General features: G+C 41.2%; 1 protein-coding gene across 1 annotated transcript; it reads left to right on the plus strand.

The window, feature by feature from the left end:
- Positions 1-548: 548 nt before the first annotated feature.
- Positions 549-15,826, plus strand: sncaip (synuclein, alpha interacting protein). Its single transcript, XM_067521913.1, has 12 exons — positions 549-991; positions 4,172-4,259; positions 4,773-4,845; positions 4,988-5,544; positions 6,074-6,242; positions 6,316-6,590; positions 6,863-7,042; positions 7,583-7,696; positions 8,645-8,770; positions 9,077-9,246; positions 9,673-9,750; positions 10,415-15,826. The coding sequence occupies exons 2-12, from the start codon at positions 4,203-4,205 to the stop codon at positions 11,409-11,411; spliced, it is 2,796 nt and encodes a 931-aa protein (XP_067378014.1). The 5' UTR covers positions 549-991; positions 4,172-4,202; the 3' UTR covers positions 11,412-15,826.
- The last annotated feature ends 1,120 nt before the right edge of the window (positions 15,827-16,946 follow it).

A 16,946-nucleotide genomic window follows, 5' to 3' on the forward strand; every position in this document is an offset into this window, starting at 1 on the left:
CCTCTGTTTTCCAGAGCAGACCTCCACCTCTCTAGATTTTCCTCCACCTGCTCCCTGCTCTCACTACAAATCACAATGTCATCTGCAAACATTATAGTCCAAGGTGATTCCTGTCTAACCTCATCTGTCAGTCTGTCCATCACCAGAGCAAACAAGAAGGGGCTCAGAGCTGATCCTCCATCTGTACCTTCGGTACCAGAGTTATTGTACTTACTGAACGTATAATAATAATACATTTTGTTTAGCCTATGTTTTATAACTAGACCAGGTATTGGTTCAAAGCTATTTAAAATATCACAAAACACATAGAATTCAACTATTCAGTCACACAAATGTTCAAGTAAGAAATAAATAGTAGTTTGTATCGTAGTTTTTATTATAAGGAATAACGGACCGAGGTTACGGGTCCTTTTCAGAGATAATCAATTTACAGGAGTTCTCATCCGTTTAAAGAAATAGAACCGCTTAGAGTTGGAGACGCTTTAGAAATTAGTTTAATAAAAAAGTTAAATTGGCATAAGTACATACAATACATACTTATAAAAATGCAAACATTTAAATAAATGTTTGAGATGGTTGAGATGTTTTAAGACGTCTTCGTCTTCGGTAACTTGCCTGTCAGGTGTTGTAAGGAGTGGAGTTTGACTCCTCGTTTATTTTGGATCTTATTTATCTTATGTCATTTTGCAATAAGGAAGCATGGTGTATCTCTGCAAGGTAGTAAACTGTCTATAACGCAGTATATTCATAATTTAATAGCAAATCTGCAGTTGCCCTAAGAAGCGTGGTACTCGGAAACGTGATGAGAGTGAGCCCTCTTGTCACCGCTCCTCTCTGTGCTGCCCATATGTCAAAGTCTTTGTGCTTTTCAAGACTCGGAGGCGACAGAAGGAAAAAAACAGCTGGATCCAGAGATTCCAGCTAGCGGCTCGGCTATCTGTGGCAGCTCCTCGAAGCAGTTACACCTCCTCGTCCGTCTCACTTCGATAAGGTACCGTATCATAAAAGTGCCCGTTAACCGCTCCGCGTTCTCGGCTGTGGGCTTTGTGTTTTAAGCCGAGCTTCATCAGTTCTGGGCTAATTTTCCAACTGGCTGCCCGGCTAGTCGGTTAGCTTCCACATTAGCCTGTGTGGATGCTGATTAGCTTAGCTAGCTTAGCTGTAATTAATTAGCCTCCTGCTGTCAAACGAGCAGGTATCAGCGGCTTAAACGAGCTGTCGACAGGAGTGAGGAGAGGACAGATCCCCTAAACTCTCTCCACATTCCCTGTTGTTAGCTGGAAAACACCAGTAATGCAGCTTTTCTTCTTCCCCCTTTTTTTTTTTTTTTTTTTTTTTTTTTTTTTTTTTGAGCTCCTTCAGGTCTGTTTGCTACTAATTATGACTGGTAGCATCAAGCATTCGTTTTCAGTGAAAGAAGATCGAAGCAGAAGCCACATCCCTGTTGATTTGTCTTTCAGCGCTTTGCTGCAAAAAGTTATCATCTCAATATTTAATTAAATCGGCCATAATCGGTAGGTATTCAGCTAAATTCAGCTTTAGGTACCAACTTGGAACGAGATGCAGTGGTTTTCTTTTGCTTTCAGCAGCCTGTGGTTTGTTTTTCTGCTAGTGCTTCATCGCCAAATATGATATTTAACTTTATATTTATTTAATTTTGTTATTATGACATAAATTTGTACTAGATATTCAGTGAATTAACATTATTAGACATAGACTAAGATTCAACCCAGCGTTGGTAGAAATGTATCAGAATATATTTGCTCATGCAAAGACACTGTTTGTATGTTCTCAAAAAAAAAGAAAAAGAAAAATACACAGTTAAAGTTCATTAAGATCCTGTTGATCACAGTGACTCCAAAAGTGTGGTGTTAACACATCTGCCGTTTTTTCACTTGTGATGTTTTCTTAAATAATAATAATCACCCATTCTAAATTTGGTTGTGAAGAATATTTTCCGAGTTTACTTTGAAACAAAAAGCCTTTGTAACCACAGCATCTAGCTCTGTGGTTACTCTTTTTTTGATGCTAGCACCTTGACCTCGCAGGAAAAAGATGATTTTCTAAGGACACTGTATAGAGTCAGTAATCAAATCTCTTTCATATTCCTGCTGAAAACTCCCGTCCTTGTGTCTTGACTTTGCTCCAAAACAACTTTTCATCGCTCCTATTGTTTGTCTGCCTCGCTGCCTGGAAGGATTTGGGTTCGTCAGCTGTTCACGTAAACAGCGAGTGCAGGCAGACGTGCTTCTTTCCTTTTGATTCGGTCCTATTTTTGATGCTGGGCATTCAGGCCTAAACTGTTGTTATCAAGGATGTTAGACTCAACTGTTTCTCAAAGCTGCAATCAGAGGTTTTTATTTTGACCCGCTGAATTCTGTGGTCGCTCCCACACAGTCTGAAAACTGCTCTGCCTTTACACGAAGGCTTTCTGAACACCCTGTGCTCATACATGGGACTTGATTCATTTCTAAACACAATGAAATCTCTTAAAATGTATTTAATTTACAGAGAGGCCTAAAGGTCAGCTCGAAACATTCAATCGACGCATGACAATCTTGACTGTGACATCTGAAAATCTTAGTTGCTACTTTTAGAACTTCCCATCATCCTGCAGAGAAATTCTCCTTACTTAGATGTCTTTTACAAAGTCATTGATCTGCATCAACCCCTGACTCACACTGTTGAGGCAAAACTGTTTTAGTTAGAAATTTCAAACACAGAAGCAATTCCAAACCCTTTACACAGACAGTTACTTGGATTTGTGTGACCAGCAGCCCCCAAACCCAAGATATTCAGTTTATAATGATCTAAAATCACCTCTTCTTATAATGCACTCCAGTATGACTCCACACCCGCCTTTGACCTCTATAATACACACTTAGTAGAATTATCACCTTTCTGACAGTTGCAGGAATTCATGGCATTAAATTGCACAGCTGTGCTTAATGTTGTGGCTAATCAGTGTTTTATTTTAAAAATGCCACAATTTAGATAGTTCCAGTTTCAGTCTGATCAAGCTAAGCTTATCACACCTTAGTTCTTCAGAAATACAATGACTAAACACTATATTAGGTAGTAGTATGATTACAAAAAGGTCAGTTGTAAAATGGTAAATGCCTCAACACCAAAAAATTTTATTTGTCTAATTAAAGCAAAGATCTGTGAAATCATTTAAATCTGGTGATAGTTTTAATGAAGAAAAATAGGAACTGAGATGCAAAACCTGACGAGAAATCTGACGTCAACTTGCAGACACATTTCAATTTGGATCAAACAATATTGAGATTTGAGTTATAGCTTCTTTTACGGGTTTGAGTTTCCTTTGTTTAGTCTTGTAAAAAGGGGTCAGTGGGTTGAAAACGGCCCCTTTTTTTGGACCTGTAATGGTTCTTTGCCATTGTTATTTTATACACTAGATAGCTAAGCTATAAAGTCATCATCTCTAAAGAGTCCTGAGCTGCTTTTGATAACTTTAGGGGGGAGGGGGTTACCTTAATGTACCAGATTAAAAGATTAATATTGGACCATTCGTGTGATTTGATTACACTGGCATGATCGTGGATTAAAAGGCAAACTACAAGGATTATTTATAGAAATACTATACTCATTTTATAATAAAGAAAACTCGAACAGGCTTTGTGTCTCGTGCTCTGTGACAGTTTGTTCTGAGCTGAGGTTTTTGATCAGCAGGGTGAGTTCTTGCTCAGGTTTGCGTGCCACGTTTAAATGTTGTGAGTCATGCTGATGATTGGTCTGATTAGTCCTAATTATCCTGCAAGTTTGTTGCCTTTGATCAAAACAGCACAAGGATTTTGTGCAGTTGACAGTTTGAGCTTTTAACACTTTAAAACCTCCAGTAATTCCTGAGTATAATACATGTTTTACATTTACCTTTTTGTTGCTTGGTGAGCAGGAAAATCCAGCTTAAAATAGAAGTGACTGTGTTATTTCCACAGTTTCCTCTTTATTCACTGGTCAGCAATTTGTCATCTCATTTAAAAAAAGATTAAAAAAAAAAAAACAGAAAACTCTCTGACACCAGCTTTTAACATGTCTTTTCTCAGTTACTCTCAGTTGCTTCCTGCTATAAATATGTTTTCCCCCGTCTATTCTAAGAGTTATTTTTATGTATGATTTTACAGTATGACCTGTGGTTATCTGTCCGCAGCTGGTTGTGAGGCTGATGATGTGGTGTGAAGATGGAGGCTCCTGAATACCTGGACCTGGATGAGATCGACTTCTCTGATGATTCAGTGGTCAGTATTAAAAAAAGGGGGAAAAAAATAAAAAAGAAGTGAGAATTGTATTCACAGGATTTGGAGGATTTTGCTCGAATTTACTCACTGCTTCTGATAGCAACACAAAAGGAAAATCCAAAAAGTCACATACACTGTGCAGTTTATTAGGTACACACAGCTCCAATGAATTGTTGCAAGCACTGCAGTAAATAAAATACAATAAACCTCCCCAAAAGGTATATTGATATTGTTCATTTATTTCCGTATAATACAATACAGTTTAGCAGCATCACAAACCTTGATGAAGGGAGGGACTGAGAGAGCATTAGTTTGAGCTCTGTGTATAAACCTGGCATCTCTTTAATTACACAGCTGTAACCTACAGTGGCCTCACTGCTTCATGCTACAATCTGTGCTTAAAGCAATTAACTTTTCTCTAAAAATAACTGCTGGGCACAGCTGCAGAACTGCTGTGTACAATTTTCCAACCTCCCTCTCATTCTTTCTTTTTGTCTGTCCACCTCATCGCAGTATTCTGTGACGTCTCTGAAGAGCATCCCAGAGCTGTCCAGGAGGAGTGATGGCCAGGCCGAGGAGAGACCAGGTAACTCATATGAAAATGTAGCTTAGCTGAAATTTGTATTCTGGTTTCAGCTAAAACTAAAATAGAATAGTGTTTTTATTTTTTTTGGTAAGACTTGATGTCTTAACTATGCTGTTTATGTTTATCTGTCTTACTCATGCAGCTCCAGCCATCAACTGGAGTCGTGGGGTTTCCTCCCACAGCACTGGGGGAATCAAACCCACAGGGCTCGCTGAGGTCCACAGTAAATTCAGACCAGTGAAGAGAGTCTCCCCTCTCAAACACCAACCAGAAACCACTGACTGTGACTCTGACAGTAAAGTCCAGAGCCAGGGGCTGGGCTTAGGAGAGCCAGGGGATGGCAGTAAGGAAGACCTCAGCTCCGACAAACCAGCAAGTACCTCCAGCTCTGATGGGCTGGGAGAGAAAGCAAAAGGCCTGGGAAGTAGCGTTGGTCTTGTTGGAGGTAACAACCCTCAGGTTCTGCTTGGGGAGCTGGAGCACTATGATCTGGACATGGACGAGATCCTGGACGTGCCTTATATCAAGTCCAGTCAGCAAATGTCCACGCTGCCTCGCGTTCCCCATGACAAGCGCTCCGTGACAGGGAGCAACTTGGGTGGAGGCACCCTGGAGAGGAACCGGGGAGGAGGGCTAAAGAGCTCAGGATTATCCCACAATGAGCCTCTGAGCCTGGGCAGCACCAGTTCTCAGACGCAGGTACAAACTGACCACCTGTAAAACAAATTCTTTGATTTTTATTTCAGGATCCATTTACAAACTCCCTGGAGGAACATTGGCACACAATTTAATAAAAGTGGAAAGGGAAGACAAAAATACACCAGAATAGAGAACTCTCAACAACACTTAACACACACGTCCTTCTGCTAAAGATTGATCAATGCAGAAACCATAGTCCTGACTATACTTTAGAAATGCTGTGGACCTGAAGCAGGCAGTTTACACATTAACCACCACCAATGGGTGGAATTTGTCCTTTGAGGAGGAAAGGACTGAAATGTTGAAATTTCTGCTGTGATCGTTTTCCCTTGATTGCAAACCTTTTTCCAGTTTGCTTAACAAAAAAAAAACATCCTCATGATTTTCATTGTTTAAGTCTAACGCATTTCAACAGCTAATGTGTTTAACAGCAGTAACATTTAGTTTAATACTGACGTATTTAATCACCTGTAGTGTCGGGCTTTTATTTGAAAAGTCTACACAGTTGTCGCTCATGTGTTTCCTCCAGTACTGTGTTCTGTCTCCGGTGAAATGGTCAGACCTGAGGAAGTCAAAGTCAATGGATCCAGACCTCCATCACCTCCACCGCTCCCCAGCTGGAGGGGGTTACCAAACGGAGATGCTCTCCTCCGGGCACCTTAGTTGCTCTTCCTCCCTCTCTTCCTTCACTGATGCAGGTACGGTGTGAAGTCACCATTTTTTTTCTTCTCGCCTTGACATTGTATCAAATGTTTGAATATTGACTTCCAGACAAGCTGCTGTCAGCGCGTGTCTACCCAGACTCCCAGAGCCAGAGGCTGGGCGTGGAGCCTCCAGGGGGCCAGGGGCTAATGTTCCCACTGCCAGGGTGCAGCGTGGGAAGGCAGGATGGCTCTAAGCCCTGGACTTCTGGACCAGGAGGAGGCAGCAGTGGTGGTCAGAGGGGGTTTGGAGGAGGTGGAGGAGCAGGAGCGGAGGTGGATGAGGAGACCAAGAAGAACCAGAACATCATCAACATCGTGAGAGAGGGACAGATCTCACTGTTGGTGAGTGGGAAGTCGTCAACTGCTGAAAGGCTTCAAACAATCAGAAAGCGACAGGCAAACCACCTCTTCTGATTTCCCCTTCTTCTTCTCTCCTCTGGGACCACCTAACATCTCTTTTATCATATTCCCCTGTTTTGCCCACCTCCTTCACTCCCTCCTTTCTTAACACATCTCTTTCGTCTTCTAACCTATGACTCAATGTGATCCACCTTCATTCCTCTCCTGCCTCTAACTGGCCTTCCTTTGCTACTCCTCCTCCTCTCCTTCTGCAGCCTCACCTAGCAGCAGATAACCTGGAGCTTATCAGGGACGAGGATGGGAACAACCTGCTGCACATCTCAGCCTCGCAGGGTCACGCTGACTGTCTGCAGCATCTCACTTCTCTAATGGGTGAGGACGGCCTCAACGAACGCAACAACCAGCAGCTCACCCCTGCTGGCCTGGGGGTCAAGGTCAGTCTGTGTTTACAGGTTTCCTTGCAGTGCTGTGGCTTTCATTTGGAAATGCTTCTAAAATAAGTCTTCTTTTCACTCCGATCTCTGTTTTTGAACTTGCCCATTAGCATGCAGCGTTTGCTCTTGGTCAAAGTGTGAGTCATGTCTGTGTTGTCATCAGCTGGCTAAAATTTCCATAGATTAAACAAGGCTGTGAGACAGACTTAGAATGGAAGTTTACTGACTGCAGACAAAAACTGGGAAGCCTATTATAGGTCTGCATAGCTGATGAATCCATAATTCATTTTAAATGCTAATAAGAAATAATAAGAAAAAAACTCATTGTTACTGTGCTGCTTCTCGTCAACCTTGTTCTAATTGAATTCAACCTACCTGAGTCTTTCAATTCACTAGTTTATTTGTCTGCAAAGATTCTATGGAATCAAATGGAAGAAAGTGAAACTTGCAAATACTGAGCAGATCCTGTTTTGTCTGTTGCAAGATGGAAACCAAGTTCTTGATTGCGTGTGTTCGTGCTTGTTGGTGTCTCTGTTGCAGAATGGCCATCTGGAGTGTGTGAGGTGGATGGTGAGTGAAACCGAGGCCATTGCAGAGCTGAGCTGCACCAGAGAACATCCCAGTCTGATCCACTACGCTGCTCGCTATGGACAGGTAATACACAGAATCACACACCACACTCATACACACACATTTATAAATACTAATCCACAAGCTACAAAAGAATGACAGCATCAGCATAACACAACCATAATATACATGGATTGAATTTTATTACTGACCGTGACCGTCCTTTTTTTTTTTTCTGTGTTTTCTGTCTTGCCTTTCACTACTGCCTAACAGTTGAAACATTGTTAAAATCAAAAAAATGATCTATGTGCAACGAAGAAAGAGGAATGTGAGCATTGTTAACACGTGAGGGGAAAATGCTTTGTTTACCTGACATGTGTCCCTACACTCTCCAGTCAGCCAACAGCTCTCTAGTTAGCTGAGAAGCAGGATTCCATTAGCCATAAAACCACCATGGCAAAAATAAGTTAGCAAATGTGTTGTACAAATTATTGTCTCTCAGTCATTGACATAGTAACATGTCAACAATTTTATAAACTGTTCATGAAGAGCATTTGCCGTAGGTTGGGTTCAGCTTTACTAAATTATGAATTATAATTTAGTTATGTAACAAGTCATTTGCTGTACAGGGTATCACTGTTATTGCAGCTGTACACTGTAGGTGACACGTATTATAATTTTTGGGTGAAAACAGTAAAAGGCTAAATAAGCAGTCATTAAACATTTTATTTTCACTTTTTATGGTATATCAAGCGATGCTGATCAGGATGCTGGTACATTGTGAAAAGCAATATTAATCCACACATTAGAGACTGTGAGCAATTTAGATCTACATCAGATTAAAATCTTTTCCTTCTTTATTTATTTATTTATTTATTTATTTTGGCTAGACAACAAGACATATAGCATGTTGCTCCTCGTAGCTCCTTTTGAGCTTTATTGGTGTCTAATCTTCAGGTAGGACAGTATATGTGTGACTTGTTCTAAAGAAGCGTAAAACATCTCTCTTTTGCTCTTTGGTTGTCTCTGCAGGAAAAGGTTTTGCTGTGGTTGCTTCAGTTCATGCAGGAACAGGCGATCTCTCTGGATGAAGTCGACCAGAATGGAAACACTGCCGTCCATGTGGCAGCTCAGTATGGACACCTTACCTGTATACAGGTGTGCACAGCTGAAACGCTACTACTGCCAAGTACCAGCTCAAGTATTACTGCTGCATCTGTTTCCTCACAGCCTGTTGTGGTCTGTCGCCAACGCACAAACAGGAATTTTCAGATAAATGACCTGCCTTTTCTCAGCAGAGGAAAGCAGATCTGGACTGTAGGAGTTTAACAAAATGGCTAACACTGTAAATAAGAATGTTTTCTGCTTTGAATTCTGTCTCACAAATGAGCATCGACATGTACTGAGTCTTGCTAAGAGCCAGAACTGAGCAGTGATAGTTTAGGTGTCTGTGCGTGTTTCCAGACTCTGGTGGAGTACGGCTCTAACGTGACGGTCCAGAACCAGCAGGGGGAGCGACCCTCCCAGAGTGCTGAGCGCCAGGGACACACCACCTGTGCTCGATACCTGGTTGTCGTGGAAACCTGTATGTCACTGGCCTCACAGGTTGTTAAACTCACCAAACAACTGAACGAGTAAGTTACAATTTGTTTTTTTGTTTTTTAATCTTAAAGAGTTGGTGTCTCAGTTACTGGACCAGATACTTCAGGTTCTGTAACTATTGTAAGCTGTAGATTTAACACAGAGCTTTAATTAAAATGCTTGCTCTATATTTTTAGGCATCGTTGGATGTATGCACGACAGTTTATCTAAGTATTAAGTTTGCTTTTGTTACCAAAAATAACTACATTGTAACAAAGTGTGATCCTCAATTGTTTTCAGCTGTCTGTCTTCTTCTGGGCTCTGGTTCTGTGTGTTGCAGGCAGTGTAAACATGGTGCTGCAGCTTGTCCCTCCCAGCACCACGATAGCATTGTTCTAGTCCTCAGAGCTGTATCTTTTGAGATAGTTGTTGCCAGTCATTCCGTATTTATCCTGTCATCTGTGTGTTTTGTCATTAAGACAGGCCACAGAGAGGATAGCTCTACAGAAACAGCTGCAAAGATTGATGGACCCCAACAAAACGGAGGGATCACCCAGGTAAAACACACGCAAACACAGTTGCTCTGCTTAATCCCGAGAAACTCCTCTCTAGCTCCCATCCGTCTTGAATTACATTATTATTATGATGTTTGGACTGTAGATATTATAACACCCCACTAACAGTGTTCACCAATCTTGGTACTGCCGAGATTGGAAAGGGACAATAATATCCCAGTGATGATTCCTGGAAAGGAGAACTTAAACTCAGAGCTATTGGTGGGACGTTTAAAATGAGAAATAAGGAGCCATCACTGCCACAGCGGCAGTAGTGACCGTTGCAGTTTTCAGGTCAAAAATACACTGTTTAAAGATGCTCTCAGGCTTTGTCGCTGTGTGGAGCAGGTGAATAATAAGCACATCCAGAAGCACAGGGGATCTTTAAGTCTTCTTTTTATAATTGTTTGTATCATAGTTACAGCAACTGTCACAAAAAAGTGATTTTAGTATCAGTGTTTGATAAAGTGAGATAGTGGCAATGTGGTAAAAATAATAATAGAACACAAACTATTGCTGTTAGTATTATTTGCATGCAGTAACTGTGGTAGAAGCAGGAGTGTGTGTGTCTGTGTGTTAGTTTTTGTAGTGATATTGTTACATTACCCTGCACTATAAATATAAGTGGAGGTAGAAGACACTTCCTTTCTCCCTCTCTGATCTCCAGCTCCCATCAGCCATCAGTGGAGGCGTGGCCAGAGATGATGTTGACAGCAGAGGGGACTCCAGGTGACGGTCAGTGGTTGGTTCGTCAGGGAGGGATAGGACCCGACTCAGTGCTGCGGCAGCTGCTGGGGAAGGACACGACTGACACGCTGTGTTCAAGGGAGAGGCTTCCTCCCCCAAGTGGCCTGGGCAGAGAGGCCCCCGGTGGGCCTGGGGCGCCTGGGGGTCGCCGGACAGGGCTGGTGGAGAGGAGAGAGCTCAAACTAGCCAGACTGAAACAGATCATGCAGCGCTCTCTCAGTGAATCGGATTCGGACGGTTATCCACCTGAGGAAGGTAAGAATCCTGGAGGGTCCTCACACACACTGCGACCCGATAGGCCATCCCACCTGCCTATTGCAGAGGAAGAACCAGTGTCCAACCACCTTCATCAGATGATGAAGAAGCACCTCCCTTGCTCCTCCTCGGCTGAGAGGAAACTGGCATTCTCTGTCAACGGTTCAAAGTCTGTGGACAGTGTTGGTTACAACCCCTCTCCAACCTCCAGTGACCCCGAAGCTGCAGATGGCAAAACGCCAGATGCTTCTGGCGACTTCCAGGACCCTCCCAACGGCCAAAAGGTCGCGACCAGTCCCAAGAGTGCTCTAAAGTCTCCTTCATCTCGCAGGAAGACATCCCAGAACCTCAAACTGAGGGTTACCTTTGATGAGCAGGTTCACAAGAGCTCCAATCAGGAGGCAGAGGTGTCCAAAGGGCATCATGGGAAGGAGAGGACTTCAACAGGAAGCTCTGAAAGCAAACGGCCTTTTGGGACGTTCCGCTCCATCATGGAGACGTTGAGTGGAAATACAAACCACAACAACAACAGCAGCAGTAGCAGTCAGTCCGGCTCTGCCGTTAAACAGCCCACCTGTCAGAACTCACCTGGCAGGAAGTCGGACCGTAAGAACAGCCCAGCAAGTGGAAGCAAGAACAAGAGCAAAAGCAGTAATGTTTAATCCACTATTGTGGATATGGTGCCTACTGGGAGGCAGCGAGCACATACCAGACCACAACCAAGAGCAAACACTAAGATGTGGTTTCCCTGAAAGATCAGTTTCATGACTGCTCCAAACTAAATGCTGGTATAGTACTGAGTAAAAGTGGGGATATTTTCAAAAATAGTGCTGTTTTTTTTTTTTTTTTTATTGGTTAACTTTAGACAAAGTACTGTAAACAGAAAAAAACCCACAAACCCCATTTCCAGAAAAGTTAAGACACTGTGTAAAATGTAATGAGAACACAATGATTTGCAGAACATTTAAACCGTTTTTTTAATCGCAGTAGCACAAAGTAAACACACCAGAATGTTGTCTCAACATGTCTTAAAAAGTTAGAACAGCGATTACAAAAGCTGCGTAATGCAAAAAAACCCCAATCTGGATCATCATTTCAGAAGTAAGGATGGTGTGAGGTTCACATGATGATGTGTTCATTAGTAGAATAATGACTGTCAGCGTAGCATTTGCGGATTTCATCATGTGTGTATCATTAAAAGTTCTGAGAATCTTTATATCTGTATAAAAAGAAGAATTTAAAAACCCAATTTTGAACGATTGACACGACCCTCAGGCTGCCACTCAAACTAAAACCAGATGTTCACCATCATGAGCTGAAGAACACCTCTGAAAACCACTGCTAGCAAACACCGTGTCTCTGCAGTCACTAATGTACATTTTTCAGGGAAAGTCTTGCCTCTTTCAGTAAGACGATGCCAAAACCACTACATATGTGGTCTTTGACCTTTATACAATCACAAATAAGGGTTGACTCCTCTTGTTATTTGGCAAATCAATGCACTGGGGGTTTTATTTACATTTTTCTGGAAGTGGGGTTCACATTTACTGAAAACCTGTGAACATGGGTTGAGACGGTTTTGTCGAAGAAAGGCAACCACCACTTTTATGCTCTAAATAATTTGTTTCATACCAGACAATTACAATTCAGTGTTAACTTTTAAAAATAACCATGACATTTCTCATGTTCTCAAGGTTCATCTTTGACATTTTCGTGTAGTTTAGAGACAAAAAAAACCAAAACAAACTCCATCTGATTTAATGTAAATGTGCTTGTTCCACAGAGAAGGTGTCACTACAAGTTGAATCGTAGGAAACCGAGCAATTAACAAAACCGAATTTAGCTTATTAATCGGTGTCATACGGAAACTTCTCATTTCCAGAATCCATCTCATCACACTTTGTTAGTCTTTTAAAGGATTCTGTTACTGTACTCTGAACTACACTAAAGATAAAATATTTGTATTTATGTTTATGCACACATTTATATAATTTGATTTTTTAATTTTTTATTTTTTTTTACTGTGGTTATAAACATGCACATGGTTAACGTGCACCAGCACAACAGTTTGACAACCACTGTGTACATATATTAGTATTTTTTAACTATATTCCACTTTAATTTCCATGAATATCTATGCAGTATTTTTGGCATGAAGTAGATGTTAGTTTTGTGATGTGTTTCTGAGACGGGGAGGTTTAGGATTGCACCTTCTACAGCGGCTGACAAACTGCCAGAGTGTTTGTACTTTTGAGAGAGAAGGGTTTGAAATTGAGGTTTTGACCTTTTTATTTTTGTATTTTTTTTTTGCTTTTCGTTTCATAGGTTTTATACGGAGTTCATCTTAAAGCTTGAAACATGTGAGACCAAGGCTGTAATCTGATGCTGTTATCTAGTGTTTAAATTTCACTGTGGCCACATGTGAATCAAGTATCAAGTATCAACAATATTAATTGAGTTTCATGATAATGTTAGAAAGACAAACAGAATCAACTGACACTTCAGTTCCTAATGAGACCTGAGGAACGAGGCTGAGGAATTTTGGCTTGTTATCTGATCAGCCCATGTTCCACATCATCGGCAAAAAGCCAGTTTTCACTGTGACCCTGTGATGTGACGGAAGAAAAGCATTCATGCAGACGTCCCTGTTCCCCAGCAGCCTTATTAACTGTTACTGAGAAATTTGATTTCCTTCCCCTTGTAAGATTAATTTTTAAGTTCAGCAAATCTGAGTAGTTTAAAGTTGTTGGAGAGTGTGTGTGAGCCCTGCACCGCTGTCATTCAAATACTTGTTTCGCCAGTATTTTGACCATTGATGGACAGTGTAAGCCTCACTACTGACCCCAGGTGGCTGCTTAGTGTATTACACCCTCCATAGGTTTTTAATCAGTGTTGGAGATCGTGTGCAATATTTGTTTTTGTGAGGCTGTTGCAGGAGTCATCGAACACCAGATGCCGCTGCCTCTGTTTAAGTAACTCAACATTTTTTTTATTATTTTTATTAATTTGCTGTCACAGATCAGGAGACGGACTTAGGCTGTTTCAAACATGTTTGGCCTTTGGGTTTATTGTATTTTTATGGTGTAAAACGCAGATTACAGCCTCGGCTCTGTAGTTTATAGCTTTGGCAGAAACTGGATCATGTGGTTTTTTTTGTTTTGTTTTTTATTTTTGATGCATGTTTACATTTATACAAACACTCCTGTTACTGGTTCAGATGCAGCAGAGTATTTCTGATCCAAATTCGTGTTCCTGTACGTGTTGAGTTCATACGTTCATTAGTTTGGATCGGTGCAGTAATCTTCCAGTCTTCTGGTTTGGGTTTACACATGTTAGGATATTTGTGAGGCAGTGGAGCTGTGATGCATTTACCTGTTGATTCTGACTTGTTAAAGGAACACTTCAACTTTTTTTATGTCTTCTCCAGGGTCGGATGAGAAGAGGAATATCAGTTTCCATTTGTGTTAAACCAAACCTGCTTAAAAGTTTGTAGACACTTATATTCTGCACTTTTGTTTTATAGTCGCACATGTGATTGTGACACCATGTGCATCTAAATAAAATTCTGTAAATCCTCATCATATTCAGTAACATTAAGATTTGTCTTTTATCTCCTGATTAAACCTGATTTCATCCCAAAATTAGGCACAATTGACTTTTGGAATCATGCCACATTCCTTCTGGTTCTGTTGTCTACTTGCTGTAACATCTGGTTGTTCCCCTGAATTGATGAATTACCATCTGGCTCTTAGATGATCAGCTGTGTGTCAGAGCCGTTTCTCCCATATGGTTGTTGCGGAAGAATCTGTTTTCGACTGACTGATAATTTTTTTTATTTTTTTTTTTGTGCCGTGGCACTTTGTAATTTGGATTTAGTCCTTCAGCCTAAATCTGCAGCTCCCTTGTATTATTCTTGTTACTGTACAGAAAGTGATGAGGCCCCTCCTCTTTGACAGAATGTGGACGGCCCTGTTTCACTGCATCTTGTTATTTTGACTTCAATGCAAGTTGCAAATAGTTGGATCAACATAGCAATAAAATGTTCCCATAGAAGACATTTTTTGTCTGCAGCAAAACATCCTTTCTGCCAAAGAATCCAATACTTGTCTGACTGCAGCATTACTAAGATGCTTTGTATGGTTGTATTTCAGCACTTGTTTCAGGTTAAGGATTTATTGGGGAGAAAACTCAATGTCACTGCGCACACAATTAAACCACAACCTTTAAATAACCCATGACCTTGACATTTCCTATAAAAACATAATTGTGTTTGCAGGTTAGTGGCATTTGAGTGGATTTTTCAACAGACTAAATGTGCACAATAGTATGTGGGTAGAGTTGCCCATATACATGTTGCCATGCTGTGTATCTGTGGTGGATTGTACGGAAATGACACTGATACCAGCTGCCTTCTCTGAAAGTAGCTTTTTTTGGTTTTATATGCGCCTAAAAAAGAAACCAGAGAGCTGAGAGGAAACTGGTTGTGTAAACATGGTTAGCAATTAAAAGCTCCCAGCTGATCTAATGGACCAAGTTAAATTCCAGTGGAAAATGCATTTTGTTAGTGTTGTTATTTCTCTGTGCTTAAAAGCAAACTGGTTAAAGACGCTCACCGTCCATCCTGCAGGAGAAAGTTTGGTCTGTTTCTCGCCTCATTTCCTTCCTTTATATTCGGATGTGAAGAAGTTTCCCGTCTGCACAGCCTCAGTATTTCTCATTTTATTTCTTTATTTTTTTATCTCGGTTTATTTCTCATTGCTGAAACAATCGTCGTTGGTCGTGTGGATGAGTTGTCATTGTAACTGCTTCAGGACAAGGGACACGTCTTGTTACGGAGTTGAGATTATGTTTGTTGTATTTTTAATGACCTGTTTGGATCCACAGGTTTTGGTTTGTTGTTTTTTTTTACTCTCAATGCAAAAAAGTTTTTTTTTTTTTTTTTTTTTTTTAAATAATGAAAATGAATGTTGGACCAGACGTTTTACTGAGCAGTGTGAACAGAGAACAATGCTCTTCTTACCTGTTCTTTCAACTGGTGTGAAGACAAACTGAAATAAACTGTTACCTTATGATGTCAGGTTGTATTTATTTTTTTTTTCAGGCTCAGTGTGAACAAATAAATGTTATTTAATTGTTTTTATTCACCTTTTAATCACCTAAACCAAGTCCTCATGCCGGAGTACTGGTGAAGTGTTTAAGTTAAAATTCCTGCATTGTAGCTTAGCACTGACGTGATGAGGTTACTGCCCATGTTTCCATGACTCTTTCCACCTATGTTTACGTCCTGCGTTTTCCTCATAGCATTTTAGATAATTTTTTTAGATCAAGCGTGATTTTCTGTCCCCACACTGTTACCGTTAAGGGAAATCTTCACGTTACTACATGTGCCTTTAAAACAACAGTCAGCCGCCCGTTTGAACACTGAAAGACGTTTCGGGTGCTATAACTATTCCTCTAAGGAAAAAAGATTCAGAAATGGAAGGAGATGCCTCATAAATATGCTTCTTATACCAGCGATCGGGGCCAAACTCGTATTTGTTCTCTCGTGCAAAGTGTAATAAAACGGACACCACAGTGTTCTGAAGGTTGATTTGCCATGAGTTTTTATGCCAGATGCCCCTGCTGCTGCAACCCCCACCCCCCATTTTGTCTGGGTTTGGTACTGGCACCCGGGTGGCCCTTGCTGGCTGGACGGGGCCACACCTGGTACGGTGGGATCCCAATGCTCTAACACTGAGCCACCAGCCCCCCCCCTAATTTCATTTCTTCAAGTAATGTCCCTTTTCATCCTCTCTATCTCTATCAGAGTTGAACAATTTAACAAAAGACAAGCAGGTCGGCCATTTTAAGCTTTGCAGCAGGCACTGGTAAACCGACTGCTTAGATCTTAATATGGCGTGAGCTCCCATTCTCTATAGTGCTGTGGATCCTGGGTCACGTGGAGCCACCACTTAAGGCTGCTTTTACTCTTCCATATGAGACGTCTGCAGGAGACAAACAGCCACAACGTGGCCACTGTGCAAAGAAATCTGTGGATTTACCACATGGCAAATGACGTTACAATGATCGACCGAGACAAGTCGGAATAATCCATTGGGTTTGAGATACTTGATTGATTGTGAAGTTAAAAGGCCAAGTTTTGTGAACTTAGAGCTTCTTGAATAATAAAACGAAGGTGCCTTTATTTTGCTGAGTCC

Source organism: Channa argus, chromosome 11, assembly GCF_033026475.1.
Source record: "Channa argus isolate prfri chromosome 11, Channa argus male v1.0, whole genome shotgun sequence".
Taxonomy (NCBI): Eukaryota; Metazoa; Chordata; class Actinopteri; order Anabantiformes; family Channidae; genus Channa; species Channa argus.

Coding starts and splice junctions, on each gene's coding strand:
- sncaip (XM_067521913.1), top strand. CDS start 4,203: ATGGAGGCTCCTGAATACCTGGACCTGGATGAGATCGACTTCTCTGAT. Junction 5,545..6,073: donor GCACCAGTTCTCAGACGCAG/GTACAAACTGAC, acceptor TGTTTCCTCCAG/TACTGTGTTCTGTCTCCGGT. Junction 8,771..9,076: donor GACACCTTACCTGTATACAG/GTGTGCACAGCT, acceptor GCGTGTTTCCAG/ACTCTGGTGGAGTACGGCTC.